This window comes from Ambystoma mexicanum, chromosome 2p (assembly GCF_040938575.1).
Source record: "Ambystoma mexicanum isolate Mex_15411 chromosome 2p, UKY_AmexF1_1, whole genome shotgun sequence".
NCBI classification, from domain to species: domain Eukaryota; kingdom Metazoa; phylum Chordata; class Amphibia; order Caudata; family Ambystomatidae; genus Ambystoma; species Ambystoma mexicanum.
Genome location: NC_090923.1, coordinates 164,951,698 through 164,977,844, shown reverse-complemented (window position 1 = coordinate 164,977,844; position 26,147 = coordinate 164,951,698). Strand labels below are relative to the sequence as shown.

At 44.5% G+C, this 26,147-nt stretch overlaps 1 protein-coding gene across 1 annotated transcript in view; it reads left to right on the top strand.

The window, feature by feature from the left end:
• RBSN (rabenosyn, RAB effector) overlaps positions 1-20,270 on the top strand; it is a 344,052-nt gene extending 323,782 nt beyond the window's left edge. Inside the window, exon 12 of the mRNA XM_069643425.1 lies at positions 18,938-20,270. Coding sequence (XP_069499526.1) covers positions 18,938-20,068 — 1,131 coding nt within the window. The 3' untranslated portion in view covers positions 20,069-20,270. The remainder of the gene's footprint in view (positions 1-18,937) is intronic.
• Positions 20,271-26,147: the final 5,877 nt, after the last annotated feature.

Genomic DNA, 26,147 nt, shown 5'->3' with positions numbered 1-26,147 from the left:
AAATAAAGAGCCTAGAACAACGATAGCCAGCTGGACCACTCGAGGCCACGTGCACTTGCAAAAATCTACTTGGCTGGAAAGCTTTGATATTATGTGTGCCCAGGAAACCTGGCTGACTACATGCCCTGTTATTGATGGCTTTGAAATCGCTTTTAATCCTGCCACTAAAAAAAATGTTGGCAGGCCAACAGCAGGTCTCCTGACACTGGTTCGTAAAAGCTCAGGCTATTCGATCTTTTAATCATACTCCCTATATTCAGGCAACGGTACTTCAGTTTGTAAATTCTGGAAATTAGACAAATAATGTTCTCCATATTCTTAACCTATATTGGCAGCATAAAGCCACTCCTGCCTCTGTCTTTATTGATCAGATCACAAACATTATCGATTCCATCAACGAAGTAGATTGCGCAGCAAACATATTGCTATGCAGCGACTTAAACATAAATTGTTTAACTGCGTCACTAAACAAACCCAAAACCTCGGCCTTGCAAAATGAGGCCTAACTATGGTCAGCGGAAATGGAGAACAGAACTATGCACATGTTGAATGGTCATACTACTGGGGATATACCTCCAAGAGCAACGTGGAAGTGAGACACACAAGAATCCATTTTGGATTACTTCTTCGTTTCTGAGAGCATGCATACTAATGTGCTGAAATTACAGGTAAATCACAGGAAGGAAAGCAACCACAACCTACTGATGATTACTATTGCGGTTTCACCACGGAATGTTTCAGAAAAATGGTCTTATGACATAGTCATAGAATCAAGTTGAATTTGACTACGTCTGTCGGAATCGGAGACGAAGAGAATAAATACTGTATACCAGGAGGACAAAATGCAACTCGAATACCACCACATATTGGAAACATACAAGGAAAAAAAACAAGGACTGAAAAACCGATGTTTCAAGAACCTGCACGCTTTTGACTTGGAAGTCTCCAAACGCAAGATGAGGCGTGACATACGAGCTTGTAGTGGTATTTAACTGGGAGCAAATAACACACGCAACTTTAATAAATAAACTTTCTGGCACTCAAATGGCTGTACAGGCCAATATGGTTAGTGAGAGCGCTTGGCTAACTCACTATAAGAACCTATACGAAAAAAAAGGCTTTACTCCAGACTTACGGATTGGGATATAGTGTTCCCAGAAGAAGACATCTTAGAAATAATTAACAACTTTGGGCTTTACCAATTTCACACTGAAAGAAAATCCTCAAATTTGGGCAAAATTCTGTAACACCTTGTTTAAGAAAATCATGACAAGATGCACGACACTGACATCATGGAAGAGCACAATCATTGTTCCAGTGTTTAAAAAAAGCGACAGATCAGATCCAAAACATTACCGTCCGATTGCGTTGCTTGATGTTTTGAGCAAAGTCTATGCTACCATGTTAAAAGACAAATTGTTAAAGTGGTCTCAACAAAATCATCTCATTGACCCAAGACAAAGTGGCTTTGTAAAAGGAGTTGGCTGCAGTCTGAATTTGTTCCTTGTTAACGCTTTGAAAATGGAGGCTATACGAACTGGGACTAAGATCTATTTGGCAGTAATTGATCTCTCCCAAGCCTTCGATAGTATTGACAGGGAAAGGCTATGGGCTAAACTTGCCTTCTTGCCGCAATAAAAGATCTGCATACTGAGACAAATGTCAGAATATGACTTGACTGACTAGGGAAACTGTCTGCTCAAATTCCAACGCATCGTGGTGTGAAACAAGGATGCCCACTTGCAGCCATTATTTTCAATTTCTTTCTTCACGACATTGATCAAACCATTAATGGCGATGGATCTTTCTCACCAAAAGTTAATGGGTCACACGTTATAGTATCTACTATACGCAGATGACTTAATTTTGTTAGACCTAACACCAATTGGTCTGTAACGTAAACTAACAGCACTGGAACGTTATGTTGAGCGAAATGAGTTGAGTATAAATGCATCAAAATCAGAAATACTTGTGCTGCGAGACCTGCGTGGGCAAAGAACCTCTATTCAATCAACCTTTAAATGGCATATAGAGAAAACACAACTTGACTCTATTACTTACACCAAATATCTGGGGATGAGGATCAGCTCCAGTTTGAACGATGCACCATGAGTCGAACAAACAAAACAACTGGCTACACAGGCGATGGTTCTATGCAAAAAATATGGCCTGTATTCCATGCTTCCAGTCCTAGCATTTTTCAAACAAAAAGCTACCCCAGCATTAACCTATGAGGCCGAATGCGCCCTGGGTTGCTCAGCCGATTTGTGGAAAACGATTGGAAATATTTTTTGGTCTAAAGTCTTTGAATTACCAGGTGGAACTCCATCCGCATGCATAAGATACGAATTGAGTATAACATCTATCAATGCAAGAGTGACCTGGAATACACTGGCCTTGTTTCGCAAAATGTCTTTGAAAGATCTTACCCTGCAGTTTAAAATTCTTGCAAATCCTGGGGAAAATAATAAAAACTGTCTTGTATCTATGGGTGCAACGGTGTAAAAACTTGCTTACAGAATTGGACACAGATCTTGAAAGATTACATAATAATCCTGATCATGTCAAAAATAAACTATGGAGGCGTGATTGGTGCGAGACCTGTGATCTAAGACGCACCTACAGACTTATGCAAGATGTTCCTGGTGAAAAACGAGCGTTAAATGAGATACACGGTCCTTGGAAACTTTTCCTTAATGCAAGAAAAAGAAGACTTTACATGATGTTCCGCATGAACATGTTCAAAACTCGTGAAAGAACAAATCTTTGGTTAAAAACTAATTCGTACTCTGATCTTTGTCGACTCTGCAGTGAAACGAAAGAAACTCTACATCTCGTTTTATTCTGTGTGGGTCTTACTGAAGAAAGAAATTGTCAGTTTGGAAGCATTACGGCAGATAGATTGAGTTATTGTGCAAAAGACTGGTGGCAACTAATGTTCGACGCAACAGACCGAAGGCTAATTCTGTCGTTAACTTTCTTCTTGGAATCAATGGTCACACGACTTGAAGGTGTTGAGGTTGCAGGAGCCGTCACCCTAAGGCTTTCTATTCCAGTTTTTAACTAATTATTGTTTCCAAGAGTACGGCATTAACTGCAGTCCGCTGTTCCACCTTTTGATGTATGAAGACTGGAATGACAGAATTCGTAGCCTTCTTTCTTTTTGTTAGTGGGATGTCAATTTTGTCTTGTTCTGTGTTTTTTTTTTCTTTTTTAAAGGTTTGTAACAAACCAAAAAAAAAAGAAAATATCTCCATAAGAGTAAATTATACCATCTGCGCCTTCTCAGAGCCGTTTTTTTTTTTTGAATGAAGAAAATTGTGCCACGATCGTGAGGCCAACTATTCTGTCTTGCTTAGACTATGGAAATGTACTTATGCTAGGGGCGAGCAAGGCTTGCGTAGCTAAATGCCAGGTGATGGAAAACAACGCGATCAGAATAATAAATAGGTAGAAGAAAGTGACCACATCACTAGTGACAGAATGGCACTTCATTGGTTGAAAGTTGAGGATAGGATCACCTTTAAATCATTAACTATTGTCCACAAGTGCCTGCATGGCAATGCAACCGCCTACCTCCATGCTAAAATTGACCGATATGTACCCATTTGTGCCCCGAGGTAGGAGGTGCTAGGCAGAATTACAGTCCCCGCTCACAAAAGAGCAACTGGACTAGGAAGGGCCTTCCTGGTACTGGCAGGTAAAAAATGGAACGACCTCCCATTAATCCTTTGACTAGAACCCAGTTATACAGACTTCAGGAACAGTCTAAAAACATTTCTATTCAAATGATGGGAACATCACTCTAATGATCGCTTGTTATGTTACCCTCACTGTCCTTTCTCAGTGTTTGTTTTTTTAAAAAATTATTATTATTTCTGTCTGTCCTCAAGCGCCCCGATGGCCGTGGGCTTTCAGTGCCTTAAAAGTCTATAAACAAAATAAAATATCTGTGTCACCCTTGAAATCTCTATCCATTACAGATTTCCAGGGGCTGGCAGAGTCGCCCCTCTTGGCAGCCTCCAGCATGTTGTCCCATTTATCACTCAGGAATTCTATTTGTTTTGTTGTTGGCTTAATTAGATGTGTATAATTACCTCTCAATACACAGAAATGATCCCTACCCACCGCTAACTTTTACTTTTAATATAAATGCAGCGGTTCCATGTCTTTACAACTACACCCTAAATAACAACATACTTAAAACTACAGCTGCATAACGAAAAGTAGAATTTTCTTTTTTTTTTTTTTACTTTTGGGGGTCCTCCCAGCCCCCATTTCTACTGCCTTTTTACCCTCCCCCAAGTACCCCCACCCTTGTAATCCCTTACCCCCCGCCCCCTTTTACTTTAAAATTCGACTTGTCGTTATTTAGGTGCCGTTTCAAAAGTGTCGTTATTTTTTTCCCCTTATAAAAACTGTCTTCCAAATACAGCATTTCTTGACGCCACCCCCACCCCCCGTCCCCACCAATCCCCCTGACAATCACTATTATACGAGGGCTCTTTCCTCCTGACGCCCTCTATAATTATGGGTTTCGAGCTAGTGACCAACGGTTTGATGCACTTGAGCAATTTGTCGAATTCTGCAATCACTTCACCATCTGAGTAAACACTAGAAAATATCTGTTCAATATACCCAATAATAGAGCATTCTGATCTTGCATCGGCCACAAAATGTATTTATGATTGTTCTGGAACAGTCTAGTCTCATTAGTGTTTGTTGTACAGGTGGCACCATTGAGATGCTTCTGTGGTTTAACGGCAGTGCTCTCACTGGAGTACTTTATTGATCTGCCTGTACCAGGCTTAAATGGAGTGGCTGCCTTAATGTGGAACATTAAGCTGCCTCAGTTCTTCCTTGTGGCAAAATAAGGAAGTGCCATCAAAACAAGTGCAGTCTGCAGATCCATTACAGCAGCAAAGATGGAGCGTAAAAGGTTGAATTTTCCTTTACTTTTCATCAAGTTTCAGTTCATTCCGCCCCATCAAATACATTGTGGTCGTGCTTTCTCATCACCTTACTTTATATTTCGTGAATCTGTCCCTCTCCCCAAGCCCCAAAAGGATGTAGTTGGCAATCTTTTCCCTACCTCGTATTACATCTTTTGTACTACTACCAATACCAAAATGACAACCTTGTCTAAACAATTACCCTATAAAATAGGATTTAAAACATCTACAACCACTTCTACGATTAATACCGGTCCTTTTGGCACCACTAGGGCAATTAATGGTATTACTGCTGCAGCTATTGGCAGCATTTGTAGTGCTGTGGCTTGTAGCATTACTAGCAGTTGTACAACTCTGCTACTACTGATCGCACCCCTAATTGTACGGAAACAGGCGTCTACATCGACTACTGTGTTACCGACCTGCAGTTTCTTGACATTGTTGTGAATTGGACAAAACTACTTGTTATCAGAAGTGCACGTCTGACTTGTCCCATGGCATTCTTTCCAGCTATGCCAAAATCCACTCCTAATGAAAGATGTCTGTTTACAAACGTGCGCTGCAATTATTTATTTTTTTAATCCGTGCCTGCTGGCGCTTTGTGGGTTATTTTTTCTGTTAGCTTAGTTTATAGTTTTTTTTTTCTTTCCACAAATCGGGTTATCCCCCTTGATCCCTTCTTTCTGGCCTTGCATGCTCCCACGTGACCATAGTCTTCTCTTCCTCACCATTATGTTACCTCTGAATCCCTTTTTAGTATTGACTAGTGGTCAGAGACCCCTCCCTCAACGTCAACCTACCACCTTACCTGAGAGTGGTGTGTTTACTCTGCCTCCCTGCATATGTTTGTCCACTACTGTCCTCCCTCACTAGTGTTAAGGATTTCAATCAGGCGACACACCTTGGTTTTAGCCTAGTATGTAGCGCACAATTGGAATGCTTTCTCTTTATATTCTACAAGTTCAACTTGAGATGGCACACACCCTTTTTCAAATACCCGGGTCACAATGGTCCAAGAACCAGGCCGGTTTGTGTGAATTCAATATTTATTTAAAAATTCAAATGAAATCATACAAATTTTAATACTGGGCAGCAATCACCAATGAGGCAATAATTCCAATGGAAACTGAAACAATACACTTGGATAACCTTCTGCAAGAACATATACAAAGCACAAATGAATAGGAGCACTTTTTCTCTTTGGGTAGATAGCACCTGAGTTAAGATTTCCCCCTGCAATGCTCTCCCTCTCCCGAAACCCTGGGAATCGAATTTGGAGTGGACAGAAAGAAGCAGGGAGTCAGGGATATTGTGCAGCAAACAGAATCAAAATCCGCCCTTCCCTCATAAAATAAGGCAATTTTAAAGCCCTTTGCAATGGCACAAAATGACATTCGGAATTAGACAAATAAATAATGTATGTGCGGTTAAATCTATGAGGGAAATATGATTTCTCACGATAGCAGGAATGGATAAACACTAGCAATCACAAGGCAAGTTCTCAACGAAAGGCATACAGTTCAATAACAAGTTGAAAGTAAGAACACGATGCAGCCGAATCACACGTTGGAAAGTTGTATTTTACACAGATGCAGTTTTAAATGTCACAAACGGTTTTTATGAAAAACGGGTGAAATACTCAGATTTGGAATGCGGTTTTTGGGCTGGGGAATAGATCTATATCACAGGGACAATATAAGGATGGTTGTAGCTGAAGATTTGAATGAGATTTGCAAGATCAAAGGAGGTTTGATTTTGGCAAAATGGAGCTGTGAAAGAGAGAAAATCGGCTAACGTGCTATTTCCACACATGCGGAGTCACTCTGTTTCCGGCTGCCCACGCGAGTAACACGGAAGACCTACGCTCCTGCCTACCAGCCAATTTACCTGCCTCCTACGAGCCATCTGCTGCTGCCTGCCCACTGTGTGTGCTGCATTGTCAGTGCTCCTGTCGTCGGACCTGTGACCACCTCTGCTGATCCAGAAGACTCCCAACGAGCCAGACCACCGCTCCACAGCCCAGCCCCAGGACCACCTTGACCACCCACACCTGCCTCGGGGGTTGCCATGTTTGGACAAACATCATCTGAGGCAAGTGGCAACCCCCCGGCAGTGAGGCAGAGGGCTGTCAGCTTCAGTGCCAAAGAAGTTGACATCCTGGTGGAGCAAGTCATGGGGCATTATGATGCCCTCTTCAACCCACCAACGCAAGTTGGCAAGGAAGGACGGAAGATGATCTGGGCTGAGATTGTGGGTGCCATCAATGCAGAAGGGGTGGCACCCCGGGACTACATCCATGTGCACAAGCGCTGGGAGGACTCCAAAACCAGGACCCACAACAAGGCCCAGCGCTTCCTCCAGGCTGGTGTCACCCAAGGGGGGGGCGCCGGGGCCGGTTGAACAGCACCAACCTGTGGCTCCTGGAGCCGTTCTACCCAGCGTTGCACGCCCAGGTCCTGGATTTCCAGCTCCGCCTGGAGTCGACTGGTAAGTGTCCATGTGTTGGTGCCCTCAACAGTGCATGTTGATGTGTGGTTGGAGTGTGCACCTTGACCTTATGGCAGGTATGACTCTTGTATGGATGTCTGTGTGCATGTCCCAGACAGTGCTGCATGTGTGTCCAATGGTGTTACTGTTGCAATGCATGATGTGATGCAGCATGCAACAATGTGCACGTGGTTGATTACATGTGGCTGAGACGTGGCAGTGAGAGGTGTGACACATGGGTGCTGTCGTCAACATCATGGACATGCATGGTGTACATGTGCATGTGTCTGAGAAGTGAGTGTGTGACTGGCCAATATTCCTGGATGGATGTTACTAGAGCATTTGAATGTGTGCTCGACTCTTGCGGCACAATTGACATTGAGTGGACTCTGATGTGATAGCTCTGTGCCCTGCTTCAGGACGGTCAGGTGATGTGTGTGAATTATATTTTTATGTCCCATGATGCATGTGAGGAGCATGCACAATTTGTAGGTGCTGACCGTGCCTTGTCCAAGGATTTGATTGTGTGTTGTGAAGGACAGACATGTATGTGCATGTGTGTAAATTGCACGTACCTGTGTGTTGTGGAGAGTGATGATGGTTGTGACCTTGTCCAGTGCACTTCTTGTGCATATGTTTTGTGCCAAACACACATAGGTACAGTACCCTGGTGTTTGTGTTCTGTATCTCCCTATCCACAGAGAGGTTGGAAGAAGAGGGCGGAGAAGGTGCTGTGGAGCAAGGCAGCAGAGATGCCTCCACCAGGCACAGACGCAAGGCCCAGTCACGCCCCCAGGTAATTTCAACTTCGGGGTAGCGAGGAGACTGGTGCTGCGTCAGAGACATCGGCCGCAGCTGCTGAGAGGTCCAAGCGGGCGAAGGTGATCGTGGTCTCCTCGGCAGAGGGAGGGACAGGTGAGTTCGCACAGGGGCATTCCACTGCGGAAGCTGCTGGGGAGGCATCCAGGTTGGAGGAGGAGGAGGCCACTTCAGCCCAGTCCATGTGGCCCGGTGGGGGTGATGAGGTGGGTGTGACTGGTGCAGTCCAGACAGGGGCAGGAGGCACCGCAGTTCGCCGTGGAGGTGCCTGTGCCTAATCCTGCCCCTGGGTCTGCGACTGCACCAGTATGCACCTGCGGGCATGCCCCAGGCCGGATCCTTCTGCAGGTGGCGGATGTTTCCACACAAACGGAAACACCAATGCCTGGGGATCTCGCCATTCGAGACAGGGTGGAACCGTTGCTAGCCGGTATCACAAGGCGTACAGGTACCATTCGTGATGATGTGCAGGCTTCCAATTGTGGGCTTGCCCATCATCACAATGAGGTCTAGCATCTCCTGAACTGGCTAGCTCAGTTCCTGGTCTCGAATTGAGTGTGTGAGCTACCCACTTATGCGACTCCCACCCCTCGTCTTCCTCCTCTGTGCGCCAGTCGTCCTCCCTGCCGCCTTCCGGGCCAGATACCACCAGGGCCCCCTGTGTACCTCTCCCAACCCCGGCGGCCCGCCTGGTGGAGATCACATCCCAGCCAGAGTTGGGAGTCGACGTTGGATCATCCAAGGTGGTCACCACGCAGATCCAGTGGCAATGGAGGGAGAGCAGGCACCAAGGAGCAGGGCACATGCACGACTTCCCCGGGTTATGTCATCAGACCGGAGGTTGTCCTTAAGGAGCAGGCACCGGGCAATTTGGCAGCAGCAGGCTCGAAGTAGGAGTCTACAGTACTCGGGGCATACCATCTAAGGGAGGCAGGTATCCGGCATCAGGCAGGATGCAAACGTCGACCTTCACCAAAGGATGTCTTCCGTGTTGTATCGGTTGGGGCGGCAAATCTGGGCAGAGCGGCAGCAGGCACGGCAGGCAAGACTCACCTTGCAGGGCAGAGGTTTCACTGCGTCGGGGAGAGAGGCAGGCTGAGGTCCTCCAGGAGATTTGCATGGAGTAGGAGCGGATGGAAAGGACCATGTTGGAGTCCCTGCAAGCCCTCGAGGTGAGAGCGGAGGCCCGCATAGGGGGAAGTGGACACAGTGTTCGATGATGCCTTGGCTGAGATATTGAGGGAGCATGGTGAGGAGAAGGACTAGCCCTCTGCCTTTGTGAATAGTTCTTTAGTCATATGTTTCCTTTTATTGTATTTTATTTTGAGTTTTTGGACTTTACTTACATTTTATGTACATAGTTCTAGTTTGAATTCGGTTTCATTTACTGATTTGGAGTGCATTTTGGGCTTTGCTCCATGTTTATTTGTACATAGTTTACTTGTTTTTTAAAACGTTGTGCTGACCATACGGGAATGCTTATTTTCTTTCTCATTTTCATTATATTTGAAGAAGACTTTTACGGACACTGACTTTTTTTTCTTTCTTTTTAGGTTTCTATGTACATATTGTGAAGTTTATTTTGGACATTTTAACATTATTTTTGTTTCTTATTGTATATATTTTGCTTTATTATTTGCTGTGTGTATGAACATAATACAACTGCAGAATATATTTTATTTTGTTTACCCAAATAATTTTTATCCAGTTTGCGGCTTTGTTACTCGGTTTGGTGTGCCTGGTAATGACCATTGTTGTTCATGTGTGTGGTTACTTGCATGCATGTGTCATGTTTGCTATTCATTTGCCTGGGGCATATGCACATGTGGTTAACCAGTGGATGTGTGTGAATGGTGAGTTTGGGTGTGCACGGTCAGGTGTCATTGGCTTTCAGATGTGCAGCATCAGTGTGTATTGGTCCTCACTGTGTATGGGAGGGTGGTGGTTGGGCTGACTAATGGAGTGTAAAATGGTCACTTTTTTTCTGCAGGATTTGCTTGATGCAGTGTAACGCACATGTCGTGCTTTGCCCTTCACCAGCATGTGTTTGTACTGTTTTCATTATCTCTGGTGTTGGACATCTTGCACTGGCAGCCTATTTTGCAATGCATCTATTTGTACACATTGGCAGACCAATGCGGCAGTCTGATTGCCATGTACTCATTCAGAACTTGACAAATCCAGATTCAGACAGTTCATCAGGGCAGACTAGTATCAAAAGCAAAAGCAGAGAGGAATGACTCACCTGGCTACCCTCTTGACTTGGGGAAATGTCCCCTCGCACGCCACTTGCACACCTGCACTGCCTCCCTGGCATCCCCCAAAATGGAACTGTTTTTATGTATGCCAACAGCCTTCACACCTACTGTCTGCACTTAGGCTTGGACTTGACACCAGCTGGGCACAGTTTCTTTATTTTCTTGAATTTTAATTTTTTGTTATGATGTCCTTCATATGTACTGCACCCTCCTCAAACCCCCTTTTCACCCTCTCCACTTCCCATGCACTGGCGCCATCTGTCACCTGACCTACCAAGTTCAGTGTCTCTGTTGTCACTGTCTTCCCCCTTCCCCGGGCTCTTAGCGACTTCTTACACGTGTGTATATGCGCATTATTAATTACATGTTATTTGATAGGCTGTCATGTCATGTCCTTCACACATGGGAGGAACAGTGATGTGTTTATTGGGTTCTGTGCTCTAGTAATGTCAGCTCATTGAGGCTCAGGCCGTGAGATGCCTGGGCAGTGTCTGTCTATGTGGCAAACATTGAGGGTACTTTGAAATCTGTCACTGTGTGACTATTTCTACATGGCAATTATTGACACTTTGTCACATGGACTGCAGGGTCTCACTTTACCATTCACTTGTGTGATGTGTATGTTGGGAGATGGTTGCAAACAGCAACTGTGTTTGAGCAGCTGCCACACTCAAGGATGTGGCCCAGGTGTATGCATTTGTTTCTGTTTGCAGGATATTTTTTTGACAGGCGGTTCTGAGTGGTGTCACTACATGGCTGCCAAGGTGCTTGTCACGCCATCGATGGAGTGTACATGTGTCACGATGTCAGCATCCAGCATGCAGGGGATGTCCGGTCTGGTTGGGCTGCCTGCATGTTGGAGTTACAGATGATGGGGCTGGGGGGGGGGGGTCCCATGTGGTGGGGGCTGGCTGGGGTGTCCCATGTGGTGGGGGCTGCCTGCAGGGTGGGGTGATTGGGGCTGGGGGTTCCATGTGGTAGGGGCTGCCTGCAGGCTGGGGTGATGGAGTCTGGGGGGGTCCCATGTGGTGGGGCTGTCTGCAGGGTGGCATCACAGATGATGGAGGTTGGGGGGGCCCCATGTGGTGGGGGCTGCCTGCAGGCTGGGGTGATGGGGGGGGGTCCCATGTTGTGTGGGCTGACTGCGGGGTGGCGTCACAGATGATGGGGTCCCATGTGGTGTGGGCTGTCTGCAGGGTGGCGTCACAGATGATGGTGGCTGGGGGGCCTCATGTGGTGGGAGCTGCCTGCAGGCTGGGGTGATGGGGGCTGGGGTGTCTCATGTAGAGGGGGCTGCCTGCAGGCTGGGGTGATGGGGGCTGGGGTGTCCCATGTAGAGGGGGCTGCCTGCAGGCTGGTGTTATCGGGCCTGAGGGGGGTTCCAATTTGTGGGGGCTGCCTGCAGGCCAGATTGATGGGGGCTGGGATGTCCCATGTAGTGGGGGCTGGGTGGAGTTATGGGGACTGGGGTGTCCCATGTGGTGGGTGCTGTCTGGGGGGCCCTATGTGGTGGGAGCTGCCTGCAGGCTGGGGTGATGGGGGCTGGGGTGTCCCATGTAGTGGGGGCTGCCTGCAGGCTGGAGTGATGGGGACTGGGGTTTCCCATGTAGTGGGGGCTGCCTGCAGGCTGGGGTGTGGGTGTCCCGTCAGGAGGGGTCTGCTTCCTATGGATTTGTGCGGGTATCGTGGGTTGGTTTGGAGCGAATTCGAATTCGAGCGACCCCCCCTCCTTAGGCCCCATAACGCCAGCCTGCAGGCAGCCCCCACTAGATGGGACACCACAGCGCCCATCACCCAGCTTGCAGGCAGGGGTGTGGATGGGGTGCGGGCAGAGTTTTCACACAATTTGGCTTGGGGGCTGTATGCTGGTATCCAGGAATGGCGCGGGGGCTTGCGCTGTGTTGGGCATTTCACTTGCTTTTTACTGCGTGTGGGGACGTGTTGGGGGTGTTACTGGCGCAGCTTGGTGTTCCTTGCGCCACGGCTACTGATGCCTCAGGAAATCCATGAATACGCGTGGCGCGCAATTGTTTCTCTGCGCCATGGCTGGCGCACGCTCCTTCTCAGTGCGCTGCGCTTGCGCATTTTCTATGAATCTGACCTTTAATTCGCCCCTTTTCTGTTGGTTACATTAATTTAATTGTATTCCGTGTTAGTCTCTTTTGGCTTTAGGCAATGCTTGTATGTTCACTGAAACTCACATTCTTAAGGTCTAGTCACTTGGTTTAAATGTGTTTTCTGCTGCTTTATAAAGGATTCTTCAGTAGGCTTTCACTTTAGAATCACTTTTAGACATATGAGATTGGTATTAAAGCTGTTTTCTTTAGTACAGTATTGAAATAATATTATCAAAGTAGTTTCGCTCAGAGGCGAGTATTACTTTTGTTGCCTTCATTGTTCGGCAATCAAACTGTTGGTTTAAAGCAATTTCACTTGCACACGAGTGACTCCTTCTTGCTACTGTTGCCTGCCTTTAATATGCAAAACGGATTAGAGCGCTCTGCAACACTCACCTGCTTCTTCTTTTGCCTTTGATCCCTGCACATGCTGCAGGACTTCCACTGCTCTGGCTTTTCTTGAACAGATACACTTCCTCGCTGAAGTTGCCTTCCTTCCCGCCATTTTTATATGGAGCTTTGCTTGCTCTTGAGGCCCCCTGGTGCATACCAACCCCCAGCAACAGTCTCCTGCACGCTTCCTGCTGCAGTCTCTGCAGTTTGGTTCACATGGGGGAAAGCCTTTCTACTTCACTTAGTTCACAATTCATTTAAGCCATTATTTACAGATGTCCTTTCACTGTACCTCTCGGAGTTACGATGACTTCTAACTCTAAAAGTCTCAGACAGGCTTTCATTTCTTAAGATGTTTAGGGATTTTACATTAGCTTTATCCACATTAAGATGTTCAGTTTGTGGATCAGATAATTCATAACGACAATAATTACATTCCTTGGTATTCGTAAAAGGTTCTTCCCTTTTGGAAACGTATACTAGGTCTCATCCCATGAAATCTCCTCTCCACCCTGAGCCTTGTCTCCTCCCGCAGAGCACCAACCACAAGGTCAGGATCAGGCAACGTCTGGAAAGGCTTGGGGTTTAGTGAGGGATATGCAGGATTCATCATATAGTACACTTACTATTAGCGGTAATGCTACTACTTTTAGTGCTAGTTTTTGTACTACTATTGGTAGGGCAGGACTACAAAGTGTGTGAACTTGTTGTCAATAAAAAGAAAATGCAACCTTTTCACCATATCTCTTTGCTGCTACAAAGGATATGCAGACAGCATTTCCCCTCCTCTGTCGCTACCTGGACTACCTAAGCAAGAACAATGCTTTTAAAAATGTTGAGAATAAGTAGAGTTTTTGGCTACAAAATTGGCCGATAATAGTGAGGAACACCTTTTTTAATTTTGTAAAATGTTTATTCCCATCAAATTTATTGAGGTCCAATATTTGATGAAGCTTGTAGTTGTATTTGTTATGTTTATAGAACGCCTTTAGCCGAAGCACTGTACAATATTTAAAGAACACGGTACAAAATTATAATAATGGAAACAGAAATTTTGCACACATGAAAAGAAAAGGACAACAAAACATTGGTCAATCACAAAGTAAATATTTTTTTTACATAAAATGTGGGAAGAGCATAGGGGTAGAACACCTCATAGTATAAGTGCAATTAACTGAGAAGAGTTTAGTGTGACACAGCACAGTCTGCACTGACAGCTGTTGTGTGGATGATTTAAACTGACGAGTACAGTAAAGAGAAAAAAAGTTGAAAAATATATGGTCTGTCAGCCAGTTTTACTCCCTATAATTAGGAAACTGGCATATGGAGCTTTTCTCCCCTGCTTTCACCCACACAACTTTGTTGATTTGTTTGGACCAGTAGTACACATAGTGCCACAGAAAGAAACCTATTACTGTGCATTCTGAAGATGTAAACATGTATCATTTAATGTACATGAATAATAAGAAATATGTATTCAAAAAATATTTCAGTTATAAAATGTTTGCTTGTTTATAAAACACTCCCATTGGAAGTATTTTACTCCTTAACAAAATGATTTTACTTCCAATCTCACCTGGTGCACTGGTACTAAAACACGTACACTTTCCAAAACAATATAGAACATATGAAACTGAAACCTACCATTAGGTAACCAGTGAACATGTGCAAGATCAGGAGAAATAGAAGATGAGTAATCAAAATGAAAGGGGATATAACGGCTCTGGATACAACATATTAAAATGATAAGCAAGCATATTTACGAAGACAACATAAATAGAGCAGCAATAATTTAGATGAGAACGTATCAAAGTTGAATGAGCAGGTTAATGGCTGAAAACGTTAATAAATACCTAATTTTCCAAATAAGTAGCTGAGTGACAAGATTGGGTAATAGTTCAAATTTCTTTCTGAAAATAAAGATCGTAATCAAAAATAAACTCAAGCTTATGAGTAGCATTAGGAAAGAAAATAGAACTATAGGAAATTAAATCGAGGAAAGTCGAAAGACAGGAGTAGAAACAGATGCGTAGATAGGCTAGGGCCTGAGCGGGCCAGGCCCTCCCAAAATCTGTAAATGTCCACTCAGCACTGTGTGGGCATTTACAGATTTCACCCTGTAGACTGAGCAGCAGGGGTGGCTTTCGGACTCCAGCACTCCATCCATGTCAGAAACTAGGAGGCTCTTCCTACGTCCTTGTTCCTGCCTGGGTGGAGTTTGTTAGCTGGAGGCATATAGAGCAGCTTAGGAGGTGGCACGGGGAAAAACACATTTTTGTTTGTGTATTGGGTGCGTGTGTGCATGGGTGGGTGTAAGTGCATGCATCTTTGTCTGTATGTGAGGGTATGCCTAAGTGCATGCATGTGAACAAATCCAGTGTGAATGGTGTACATGTATGTAAGCGTTAATTTCAATGCAGTGTGAATGTTTTGGGTGCTCTTGTGAATGACAAACGGTTTATGGGTACATGGGTGCGTGACTGGTGGGTGACATTTTATGAATGTGTGCTTGTGTATCGCTCTGTGTGTTTGTGCATATGTGTGTATACATATATATATATATATACATATATATATATATATCTCCATCTGTGTTGTAAGGGTGCAGAAGAACAGAAGGGTGGCATGTTTGGGGCTATAGACTTTTATTAATAAATAAAGCAAGATAAAACCTAAGATATTCCTAAGAGGGGTTTCCCTGCCTCAACTAAAGATCTATGGTGACTGTCAGGATGTCTGTTAAAGTAAGGGTCCACAGTCCTGTCCTACTTCTGTCCCTTCCACTATAAAGTAAGGAATATAGCAGTACTGATCTGATCCCAGATGCCCAGGAGAATGCCTCCTTTGTCCTGGGTTATGGTCCAAGTTGGCCACAAAGTTTCCTTGCTGGTCCAGGAGAATACCTCCCTTCTCCTGGTGTTGGGTCTCAAGCAACCTGGTGGAATGACTCCTTTCCCCAGGTCACAAAGTTCCAGATAATATTTACCTCATGGGCCAGGAGAATGACTCCCTTCCTTAGTTCAGAAAGTTCCAAATAATATTTTCTTTCTCGGAGGCCAGGAGCATGCCTCCCTTTCCTGGCATTTGGTCTCGGTCTCAAAAAGACCCGGAGGAATGACTCCATTCCCCAGGCCTGTTGTCCTTCGCCAAGTTACCAGGCGAAGAAATCCCATCTCCTGGTATCTGTAACACAATCTTCTTATTACTGAGGGAATGACTCCCGTCACCTGGTGGTCTTCTCATTAGGTTTCACTCGTACAACACCCAGCTTTGAGAGTTATGAGGGTACACAACCCTGTCTTCTTTCTTCTGTGGTTTGGCCTACTTGTTCCACTTCCTTGCCAAGTACTGTCATGAGGAATATGACTTGTATCACTCTCTTGGTTTGGGTCCCTGACCCTAGGTTCTCTTCTTATGTGATTTAGCCAACTTGGTTCCAGGGCTCAAGTCGAGGGTGGCGGAGTCCCCCCACTTTTTTCAGAGGGCTCCTTGATATGCTCATTTCTGGTGATGCCACATTCAATTGATATATTAATGATTTGACCCCCCCCCACTTTTTATTTTAGGACTTGTTATTCCTGCCAAGTACTGCCATGAGGGAGACGACTCTTATCGCTCTCTTGGTTTGAGAACCGCACCCTGGATTCTCTTCTCTTTCATTCCCTTTGTCATTTTAGGTGCCTTGCTTCCCAATTACTAACACGAGGAAGATAATCCTGTTATATTTGTACAAGGTTTTTGCCTCCTGTACCTTCCCATCCCTACCATGCCTCTCCCATTACCTTCTTTGTTCCCAGGATGCGTGCCTGTTTCTTCCTAGGGTCTCTCTTCTACTCTGTGTGCTGCACAGCATCTCTGTGCCTTCCCCTCACGGATCTGCTGTGCGGCCCTTGGAGCGACTGTATGGATGCTGCCTCTTGCGTTCGTATCACCGGATGCCAGCCTCCAGTTGCCGTCTGGACGCCGTTGGACAAAAGAGTCCTGTTGTCCGCATGACTCCGGGAGCTGACTGCTCTCAGCTCCGTCCTAGCCTTCTCCGCCTCTTCTTCATGCTTCCCGGTCTCTCGTCCTGGTTGGCTTTGTCTCTCCGACAGGCAGTCTTCCATTGGTTTTTATATTGTGAAAGGGACCACGCCTCTGCATAAGTCTATACCACTGCGGTTCCTTCTTGGTATTGCTCATCATTGTTCCAGTGTTCCACCTTGTCCCAGTGCTTGACTTAGATTACCTATGTTCCTGATGATCTTCTTCGTCTCAGTACTGTCCAGTATCCTGAGGTAGTCTACAATAGTAGGGGGGGAGGAGAGTTCCTCTCCGATTCACCACAGTGTGTGTGTATATATATATATATATATCTTTGTATAAGTGTCTATCCTTCTGTGTGAGTATCTTTGTGTGTGTGTATCTGTGTGTTTGGGGCATGGGAAGGGGCATTGGAGCATGAACTTTTTTTTAACAGGGTCATGGCATGTTTTACTGGTGTTTGTGAGCAAAGCAAAGCCAACATAAGTGTTCAGTGTTATTATGTGAAGGATGGGGTGGAGAGGGTAATACAATGTTACTGGCTGGTTAATATTGTGGCATGGAATTCTTTACTCTCATTTTAGGGCAAAGCCAATATGAGTGTTCTTACATGGTGGAGGGGATGGCATGTGTCTTTACTGTGTGCATGGCATTTTTTTACTGGTGTTAAAGTCAAAGGCAACATAAGTGTACTTACATGGGGGATGTGTGGGAGGGGTGTTGTGCTGCCCACAAGGCATTTTTTTCTTATTGTGGCATGAGGTTCTTACTGCCATTAGGGGGAAACTACAATATGATGAGTGTTCTTATATGGGGGGAGGCGGTTGTGTAGGCAGCAAGGGCATGGTTTGTTACTATGTTTTTTTACTGCCATTAAGGCAAAGTCAACAGGAGTATGTTCTTACGGGGTGGTACTGGCAGACACATGTTTTATTATAGTATTACTACAGGCATTCCGGGCAAAGTAAACATAAATATATTCTTATATGGGCTTAATGGCATATATAGGGGCACCAGAATGGACATGTTTGGCAACAACCCGTATGAAAATGTTGTTTACACTTGCAGAGTACTGGCATATAGTGGGCAAACACATTCTAAAAATACATTTGAAAATTGTCCTGTGCATTGTTGGTGACTTGGCATCTAATGGGCCTTTTTCATGTCTTACTCTACAAAACCTACTGTAAACTGTGTGGCTTTTAACCAAATTTATCACAGAAAATGTAATATAAAATGCACCATTTTAACCCATAATTTAAACAGTGCCCTACGGGGGAGAACCCCACCAGTCCTCCATACCACCAAAGACCCCTTGTTTGGTTTGCACTCCTGACCCTTGCTCAGTCGCTCCTGTGCATTTGGCCAGGGGCAGAACAAGCCCCCTTCCCTCTGTGAGATCCCCTTAGGGTGAGCCCCACTAATTTAGCTCCAAGCCACACTTGTTACACAATCCTGGCTAAACCTCTGAGTAGAAGCTCTTGTAGACTGTTGTACCATTTTTGGAACTGTTGTTTATTTTACTCATTTGCCTGGTCAGTGTAGCGGTGGCCGTGGGGTGTAACCAGAGTTAATAAAAAGCTGGTTTGTATTCAACAATTACAAACCAGCTAAAATCAGGCTGTCAATTTACATTCTTCCATATTGTGTGTGAATAGTAGTCTAATTTGTGGCTGGGTAGATATTGGTTTGTGTAACTCCTGTTATGCCATTGTAGTGACTTTAAGCCATAAACCCGAGTTTGTCCAAATACTTTTTCCAATACAGATCTTCCAAAAGTCTGATGAAAAGATTCGTTCTGTTTTAAACTATTAAAAGCTGATATTGTCTTGACTTTACATGCTGCATATTTGTCACTTTACATTATGCCTTATCTACTTCTTCTTAGGCAGCACTTGAAGCACAGAGAAGAACGGAAGAGCGGGGCAAGGACTTTGTTCCAAGGTCGGCAGGTGCTCCAAATGGGGAAGTTCCCACACTACAGAAGAACAGAGCAAGGAAAACTGAGGGCTGGTTACCCACATTCAGCACACCCCGTGACACCGGCATCTCTGATCCCCTCCTCCAACAAATTCACAACATCACCTCCTTCATCGAACAGGCCAAGAAAGCCAACCGTGGCGATGAAGTGCAGATGCTGCAAGAGAACCTGCGGCAGCTGCAGGATGAGTATGACCAGCAGCAAGTGGAAATGGCCATCGAGCTCTCCAGGAGAATGGCAGAAGAGGAGGCCATGCAGCGGGAACAGCTTGAGGTGTTGCGGGAGAAAGAGTGGGAGAGGGAGCAGAACAAATGCATGTCCCAGCACATTCAAATACACTCCTTGGATTTCCGAGAGCCTAGACCACTCCAGTATGATGGCAGCAAGGAGAAGTCAAACCAAATCAATCACACCCTGGGTCTGGATACTGGGTCAATGGAAGGCATCCAACATTTTACACCGTCACCTCTAGTCCCTGTTCTGAAGCAACCCAATGGAGAGACTCTGGTCTTGGGTTCAACTTCTACAGAAAATTCACTGCCAAACGAGAACAAAAATGCCCTATCCAATCCCTTTTCTGAAGCAGGCCTTTCTACTCCCATAGACCCTTCCAACCCTTTTGCTGATGACCTGGCTCTAGAAGCCTCTAAACCTCAAACCAGCAGCAGAATCCTTCATAGAACCAAGAAAGAGTACAATCCATTTGAGGATGAGGATGACATTGATCTACCAGCAGGCCAGGTAGCCAACTGTGCTCCAAACCCATTTGAAGAGGTTGGGAATCCTTTCTGTGAACAATTGGAACTATCTTCAAATCCCTTTGAAGTGAGCACATCACGTAATCCTTTCGAGGAAGATCATGATGCGGGAGGCGAGGATGTTATAGAAGAGGACCTTCTGTTGCAGCAGATAGATAACATCAAAGCTTATATTTTTGATGCTAAGCACAGTGGACGTTTGGATGAGGTGGAGCTGCTAACAGAGAATTTGAAAGACTTGAGGCGCAAGCTGGTGGCACAGAAGGGAGGCTACCAGTGAGTGAGGGAGCAGCTTATGTACACTGATGGGAGCCCTATGGCTCACTGGGAAATTTCGAATGTTATATGATGGTCTAAGGAGCACAGTGCAAGGTGGCATGTTTGGCATGGGTAGTGCACTTTTATTGGGTAAAATTGCCACTATCTTCAGCAGCATAAAATACTGCTAAAGTGGATTTGATGTCCATGGTAAAGCTGTTACTTCACTTCTGTCATTCACTTGTATTTCATGTGGTCGTCTGTTACCATTAACGGTTTGAAGAAAGTGGCCTATTTATTGAGAAAGTTAGGCATTTGAGCATTGCTCAAATTGTCGATTGACAAGGGGTAGTGTGGTGCCAACTTCCTTCTTCTCTTGAAATGACTGATGCATGCTCACAGAGACTGAGATTTCTAATTAGGATCACTGCTGCTTGGAGTTTTTTAAGGCTCTGAAGTGCTCAACAGAATTCAGTAATGGGGAGAATCGGAAAAGTGAACAAAATCAGCTAGTAACGGAACAAGACGAAAGGATAATTGTCTCTGCTTTTTTCTTGCCCATACTGGGCATTTATTTAGGGTAACTATGTATGTTTCTCAAAGCTTTGGCCTAAAGATCTGTAAAAGTTAGGGTGGAAAACAAAAAAAAGCACAGCGACCAGTGGGGTTCTGTGTGAGAATGCTAAGGGGGGGGGGGGTCCCCTTGAATGTGTGTCCCGCATATTTATGTTATGTGTCTTGTCACTGTTCTACCATTTCTGTATGGGTAGAGACTCCTTCGTTCCCCACCCTTCCTCTTAATATATATTTATAGTCCTCATGTCTGCTTCTAGCGCAGTTACCTTTTCTCTCTGCCCTACTCACTTGGAAGTGCAATAACACTGCAAACTTAAAAATAGCACTTACTGTTGTGCTAACAGCAAAACTACCAATGCGCAGTTATTGTCTCGATACTTTTGAAATCTGACATTTTGACTGGGCATTGCAACACTCAAGAGAGAATGGGTCTTTGTGAGGTAGGGCCGATGGAATGACCTGGCCTTTTACTGGAGTATATGGGTCAGCGGGGAGGAATGGACGGCACAATAGTGACTCAAGAAAGTAGGCTGTCGAGACGAAAGTGAGTGATAATCTGGAAAGATGGACAGAGCTTTTGTGCTGGTATTCAAGTAGAAATGCGTATCTCATCCCTGTCCAGAAAGCAGCACTTTATTTATGTGAACAAACAAGAAAAGCTAAGCATATTAATGTGCGTGTATATATGTCAGTCAAAACTGACCAAGGAAAGTTTTTGTTTTGTTTTGTCTTTTGAGTGGACATTGGAATAAGCTCCATGGTCCTAAGTGCAGTATTACTAGGCAAGGACTTCAGTTTCTGTCCCTACCCGTGTTTTAACCCAATACATGTAAATGGATATACAAGGATATTTAGCCATTGAAATAGTTGCAATGTGAGCAAGAAACCACAGACTTTGGCTGCTGCTAGCTACAAAGAGCAGGGTTTACATTAACTCTGTGGTGCATTGTGCGCTGGGGCTGGGAAATGTATTAATCATGTGTTAAGGACCAGGAATCTGCAGCCTGGAGGTTGTTGGGCACAACACATAATGTTTTAGAAAAGCTTATGGTGCAAAAAGGGATTTGGAGGGTGGCAGTAAATATATATTGTTTTTGGTGTCCGTCCTGAAATGAATTAATTGAAGATGCTAAAGCTTCATCCATCAGACTAGCTGCCTCAGGAAAGGGCAGTATCCCATCATTACTCAAGGATCAAACAGACCGATTACCTCCTTGCATTTAAAAAGCTGCAACTTCAGGCATATGGTCACAAGTGAAATTGGGTCCATGCTTGTGATGAGAGATCTGGGATCTCTTCCGTCCACAAGGAAGTGAACTGCTATGACTTCATTTCCGTCCACCACAAGATACCTGTTGACTTCCCAGAAAGGCATCTGGTTACCAGTCGATAATGTGATGCCATCTGGTAGCTGGTGTGCTTCTCGGGAGAGCATCCTGCCTCAAGCTTCTGACAAACCTCTCCCTTTTTGGCCTTTCAGGAAGCGCCTTAAACTCTCGGTCTCCGTTACGCTGGAATCCTTACTTGGAAGGCCTTGTGACTTCCAAATAAATAGTTTTCTGCTTTTAATACATATAATTGCTAACATTTTAACATTGTGCTATATTTAAATCTCTTCTGGTATACAAGTCCAGAATGTTGTAAATGGCTTTTAATCATTTTAGCAACTTCCATGTTTTGATAGTTTATTTACATTAAGAATTGTTATTAGCCCATTACCTTTCTTTTCTTTATGAAAATGGCAGCATTGCTAACATTTCCACAAAAAAGTGTAATGGGCAAATTGACTAATCATCTACTTTTAAACCCACGTTCTTTACGTTTATTTTTTACAGTCATTTTTTTATAACGGGCGAGGGTTCATTCTGACAAAATCCATTGGAATTACAAATTATTCCCCAATGGCACCTAGTGTGCTATTTTCTGTCCAGTGAACGAGTATAATGAAAACATGGCCCACAGCACCCCTCGGTGTATGTTGCACCCCTGTATTTGCGAGTGGGGTAAGCACATGGAGGACACGAGTGAAATTTCGCACATGCTACAGTTGGCTGGCATATTTAATGCGCGAACGAAGTAAAAAAAAAAACATGAATTCGCACTGAGTGCCAGGAATAGTGGAAAGAAAAAAAATCTCCAACTCCTACAAACTATATTACAATTGGAATCATAAAGCCATTAATTAATTGCCAAGAGCTAGTTGCCGCTTGCTAGTGCAAAAGTTCAGGTTTGCCCTCACACACCTGTTTAGCTAGGCTTCTCTTTCTCACTAGACCGTCTCAGTTGGAGATGTGTCCTCTTTTGCTGTTTTCTTTTTCTTCTTATTTCATATTGTTCTTGGGTTACATTAAAAAAAACATGCACAATGAATAGAATACAATATTCAACATACTTATAAAAATACAGTTTTTTTCCATTATTTCACAATATAATAAGAACACTCTTGCTCCTAGCACAGATAAAAAATCAATACGTCGTGTTTCGCTGTGCATGCTCGACATTAGTCGTGTATGTCAGGAAAGAGAAGAGCTTATTATTTACTTTTGCAAGATAGGCTCTTTGATGTAAGGAGCAGGCCACTGGAAATCACTGCTCTTTTGCTTAATGTGTCTTCAAGAAGATAGATTTGTCAAACAGTTCCTTGCGACATGAAGTCAATGGAGGTGCTTGCTCTCACTCCAGAATCCTTAAATCACTCCAAGTTTGAGTCAGCTGTGGGCCCCTTGGCTAACCAGGTTATACCTAGTGGAACAAGAACCCCTCTGTAATCAGTGCACTGCTAGTGCACTCTGTTGCCCATACAGCCACAGCTATAAAACTGTCCTCGTGCCTTTTGGTGCTCATCCTTGTGCCTACAGTAAAACTGATGGTTCTTTAGTAGCAATCCAAAGTGGAGATGATTAGGCTCTTGTATGATGATGTGAGTGGTTATTGCATAGGAAAGTCCCACATGAGGAGATTACCTCTGAGTGCAATGTGCAAGAGAAAGCGTAGAGGTAGGTAGTGAGTGGCTCTTTTCTTTGCCGCAGGTGAAGAAAAAGATGCAGACAAGCTTCGGAAGGTTTAAAAAAATAAATAAAGCTGCCTATTAAGAGGGGAATGGAGACCTAGCAGCAGTGTCTTGGATTGACTGAGGTGCAAGAAATTGAGTGACATCAAACCATTTGTCCTACTTGCAATGCTGTGAGTTTATGATCATAGCAAGAGGTCCCAGAGACGTCATTGTAAAGCAATGCAATTCAGAAGTAACCGCGCCCTAAGGTTCGAGCATGGTGATTGGGAGCAGCAGGAAAAGAGGCACAGTGAAGCACACTCTAGGCAAGGTTTCCAAGCAGAGCTGTCAAAGGAACTTTCGAAATGTGTTGTGTTTTATCTGTTTTAAGCTTTCAAAGGGAGCAGGCAATCCCAATTCACTAGCCGGTTTATTGGAGCATTTACAAACAATTAGTAGGAGAGTAGGGTTCTTATAGACGAGCTTGGTATTATAGAACAGTAAAGATTGTGTTGCTTTCCCTGAATGACATTTTAAATTCTATGTCTAAATCACATCCAAACCAAGAGGAGCGTTTTGCTGCATGGTGTAATTTGTCTAGGCAGTCTTATCCATGGGCTCCTGAAATGTCCCCCACTGTACTTTAGCTAACACTAACACTTTTGCAGTAAAACCTGGGGCTCTTCTTGGGTTTGCATGTCTCTTGAGGGGTTCTATAGTGTTATAGTCGAAGGAGAGATGATGGTTCTAAGTAGATGTCTACACGAGTCATGGATGGCGTGACCCAGTAGCTGGCCATGTATGGCTTTATGGCATATGGCATCTGCAGTAAGATTTGCTTGGGAGTGGTAAGTGTGGGTGTGATTATGTGAGCCTTTAATAGGGGGGAGACTGCTTTGACTATAGAAAATGGTCAAAGGTGGAATCAGAAAACAGAAGTTTGTAAAAGAATGTGTATGACATGCTGCATGCTTGAAGCTGTTCTTGAACGTGCAGGTAGGTTGATTTGTGGAGAAAGTTTGATGTTGATAAGCATTGACGGGCATCGGGATGCTCTCTCATGTGGTCCATAGTCGGCAGGAGGGCAGCTGTTTCAACTATTTGTGATTCAGAGAACAATGACATTCTATACAAATATTCAGGGTTGCAGAGCGTGGTGGAAAGAGCTGGGGGACACAAATCATTTAATACAAGATTGGAAAATTGCCAGACTTGTCCCCTTGATAGTCTTAACACAGCTACCATCCAGACTACTTTGGTGAGCCTGATCGAAGAATTCATTACAAGGGAAATTCTTTAAATCGATTTATTTAAATGTTCGGCATACATATGTTACAGTACCCACGTTCTTGAGTAAATAATACTTCAGTAATACCATACCTAATAAACTCGTGACTAAATGACATAACAAAATGTCCACCTCTTGCGAAACTAGAACGGTTTCCTGAACTCATGGACTTGCAGCTTTTTTTTAAAGCAAAGATTGTTCTAACAGAGCAGCACACTGCTGGTAACTGCAGCACCCTCGTGCATTTCATTGCTGCTGACCAGGGCAGGGATATAAATATAGAGTTTAAAGGGAACTAAAGGAGGTGTCTACCACAAATACAAGACTGGGGGAAAAGCAAGTCATGCAGGAAAAGGGCTAAGTTCGCTTTCATCTGGCATTAAGGTTAATACACTAAACTGAGCGGCTGATTGCTCCTGCAGCACCAAATCTGACCACCCACTGTTTGTCTTGATAGATGAGTTGGCCTCAACTCCTTTACACAACAACTTTTGTGCTTCCTATCCATCTAATATATACTGCCCTTCGCCGTATGTGTATGTTGTTTGGGGGAGGGGTTGAATTTGTATCCCAGGTTGTGGCCCTATAACACCACCCCACCCCCCTGACCTATACAGGCCATTCGCTCAACTGTGTGCAAGACAAGGCAGTGGTGTCTATGCTCTTCAGATGTTTGACTCCAACTCTCATCAGCCCTAACCAGCATAGTCAGTGGTGGAGGATCATGGCCGTCTTAACCCACTTTATGTGAAGAGCAGCAGATTGCAGACACCTGCTCTAGAGATTGCTTTTCAATGGGGGGTAGGCAGAGCACTTACCTTCTATGTAAGCTTACCTTCTATGTAAGCTGAATCTTCTGAAATCTATTAGCAAATACAGGGTTGCATTTCCATTCATGGTACGTATTTATCCCAGTGACTGCTAACCAATAATTTCCTTTAATTTAAGTAGGAGATGGCATTGCTAAGCACTTTAAACTCCATTGTCAGTGGTAGGGGGAAAAGAGCCTACCTGTAAACCTGTACTTGGAACAGGCATTGTGAATGCCTTGAGTTTTCCCCATATAAGAGCCCACATTCCTTTAAACACCCCATGGGTCTTGGACCATTTGAGCCAGTATGTGTGCCCAATTCTTTGCTGCACCACATTCATCGCTGCTTGGGTACAGACCACAATGGAGAATTTCTGATCGATTATGGTTTCCTAGATTCAGAATTCGATCCCTTGCAAAAAACAATATTGACC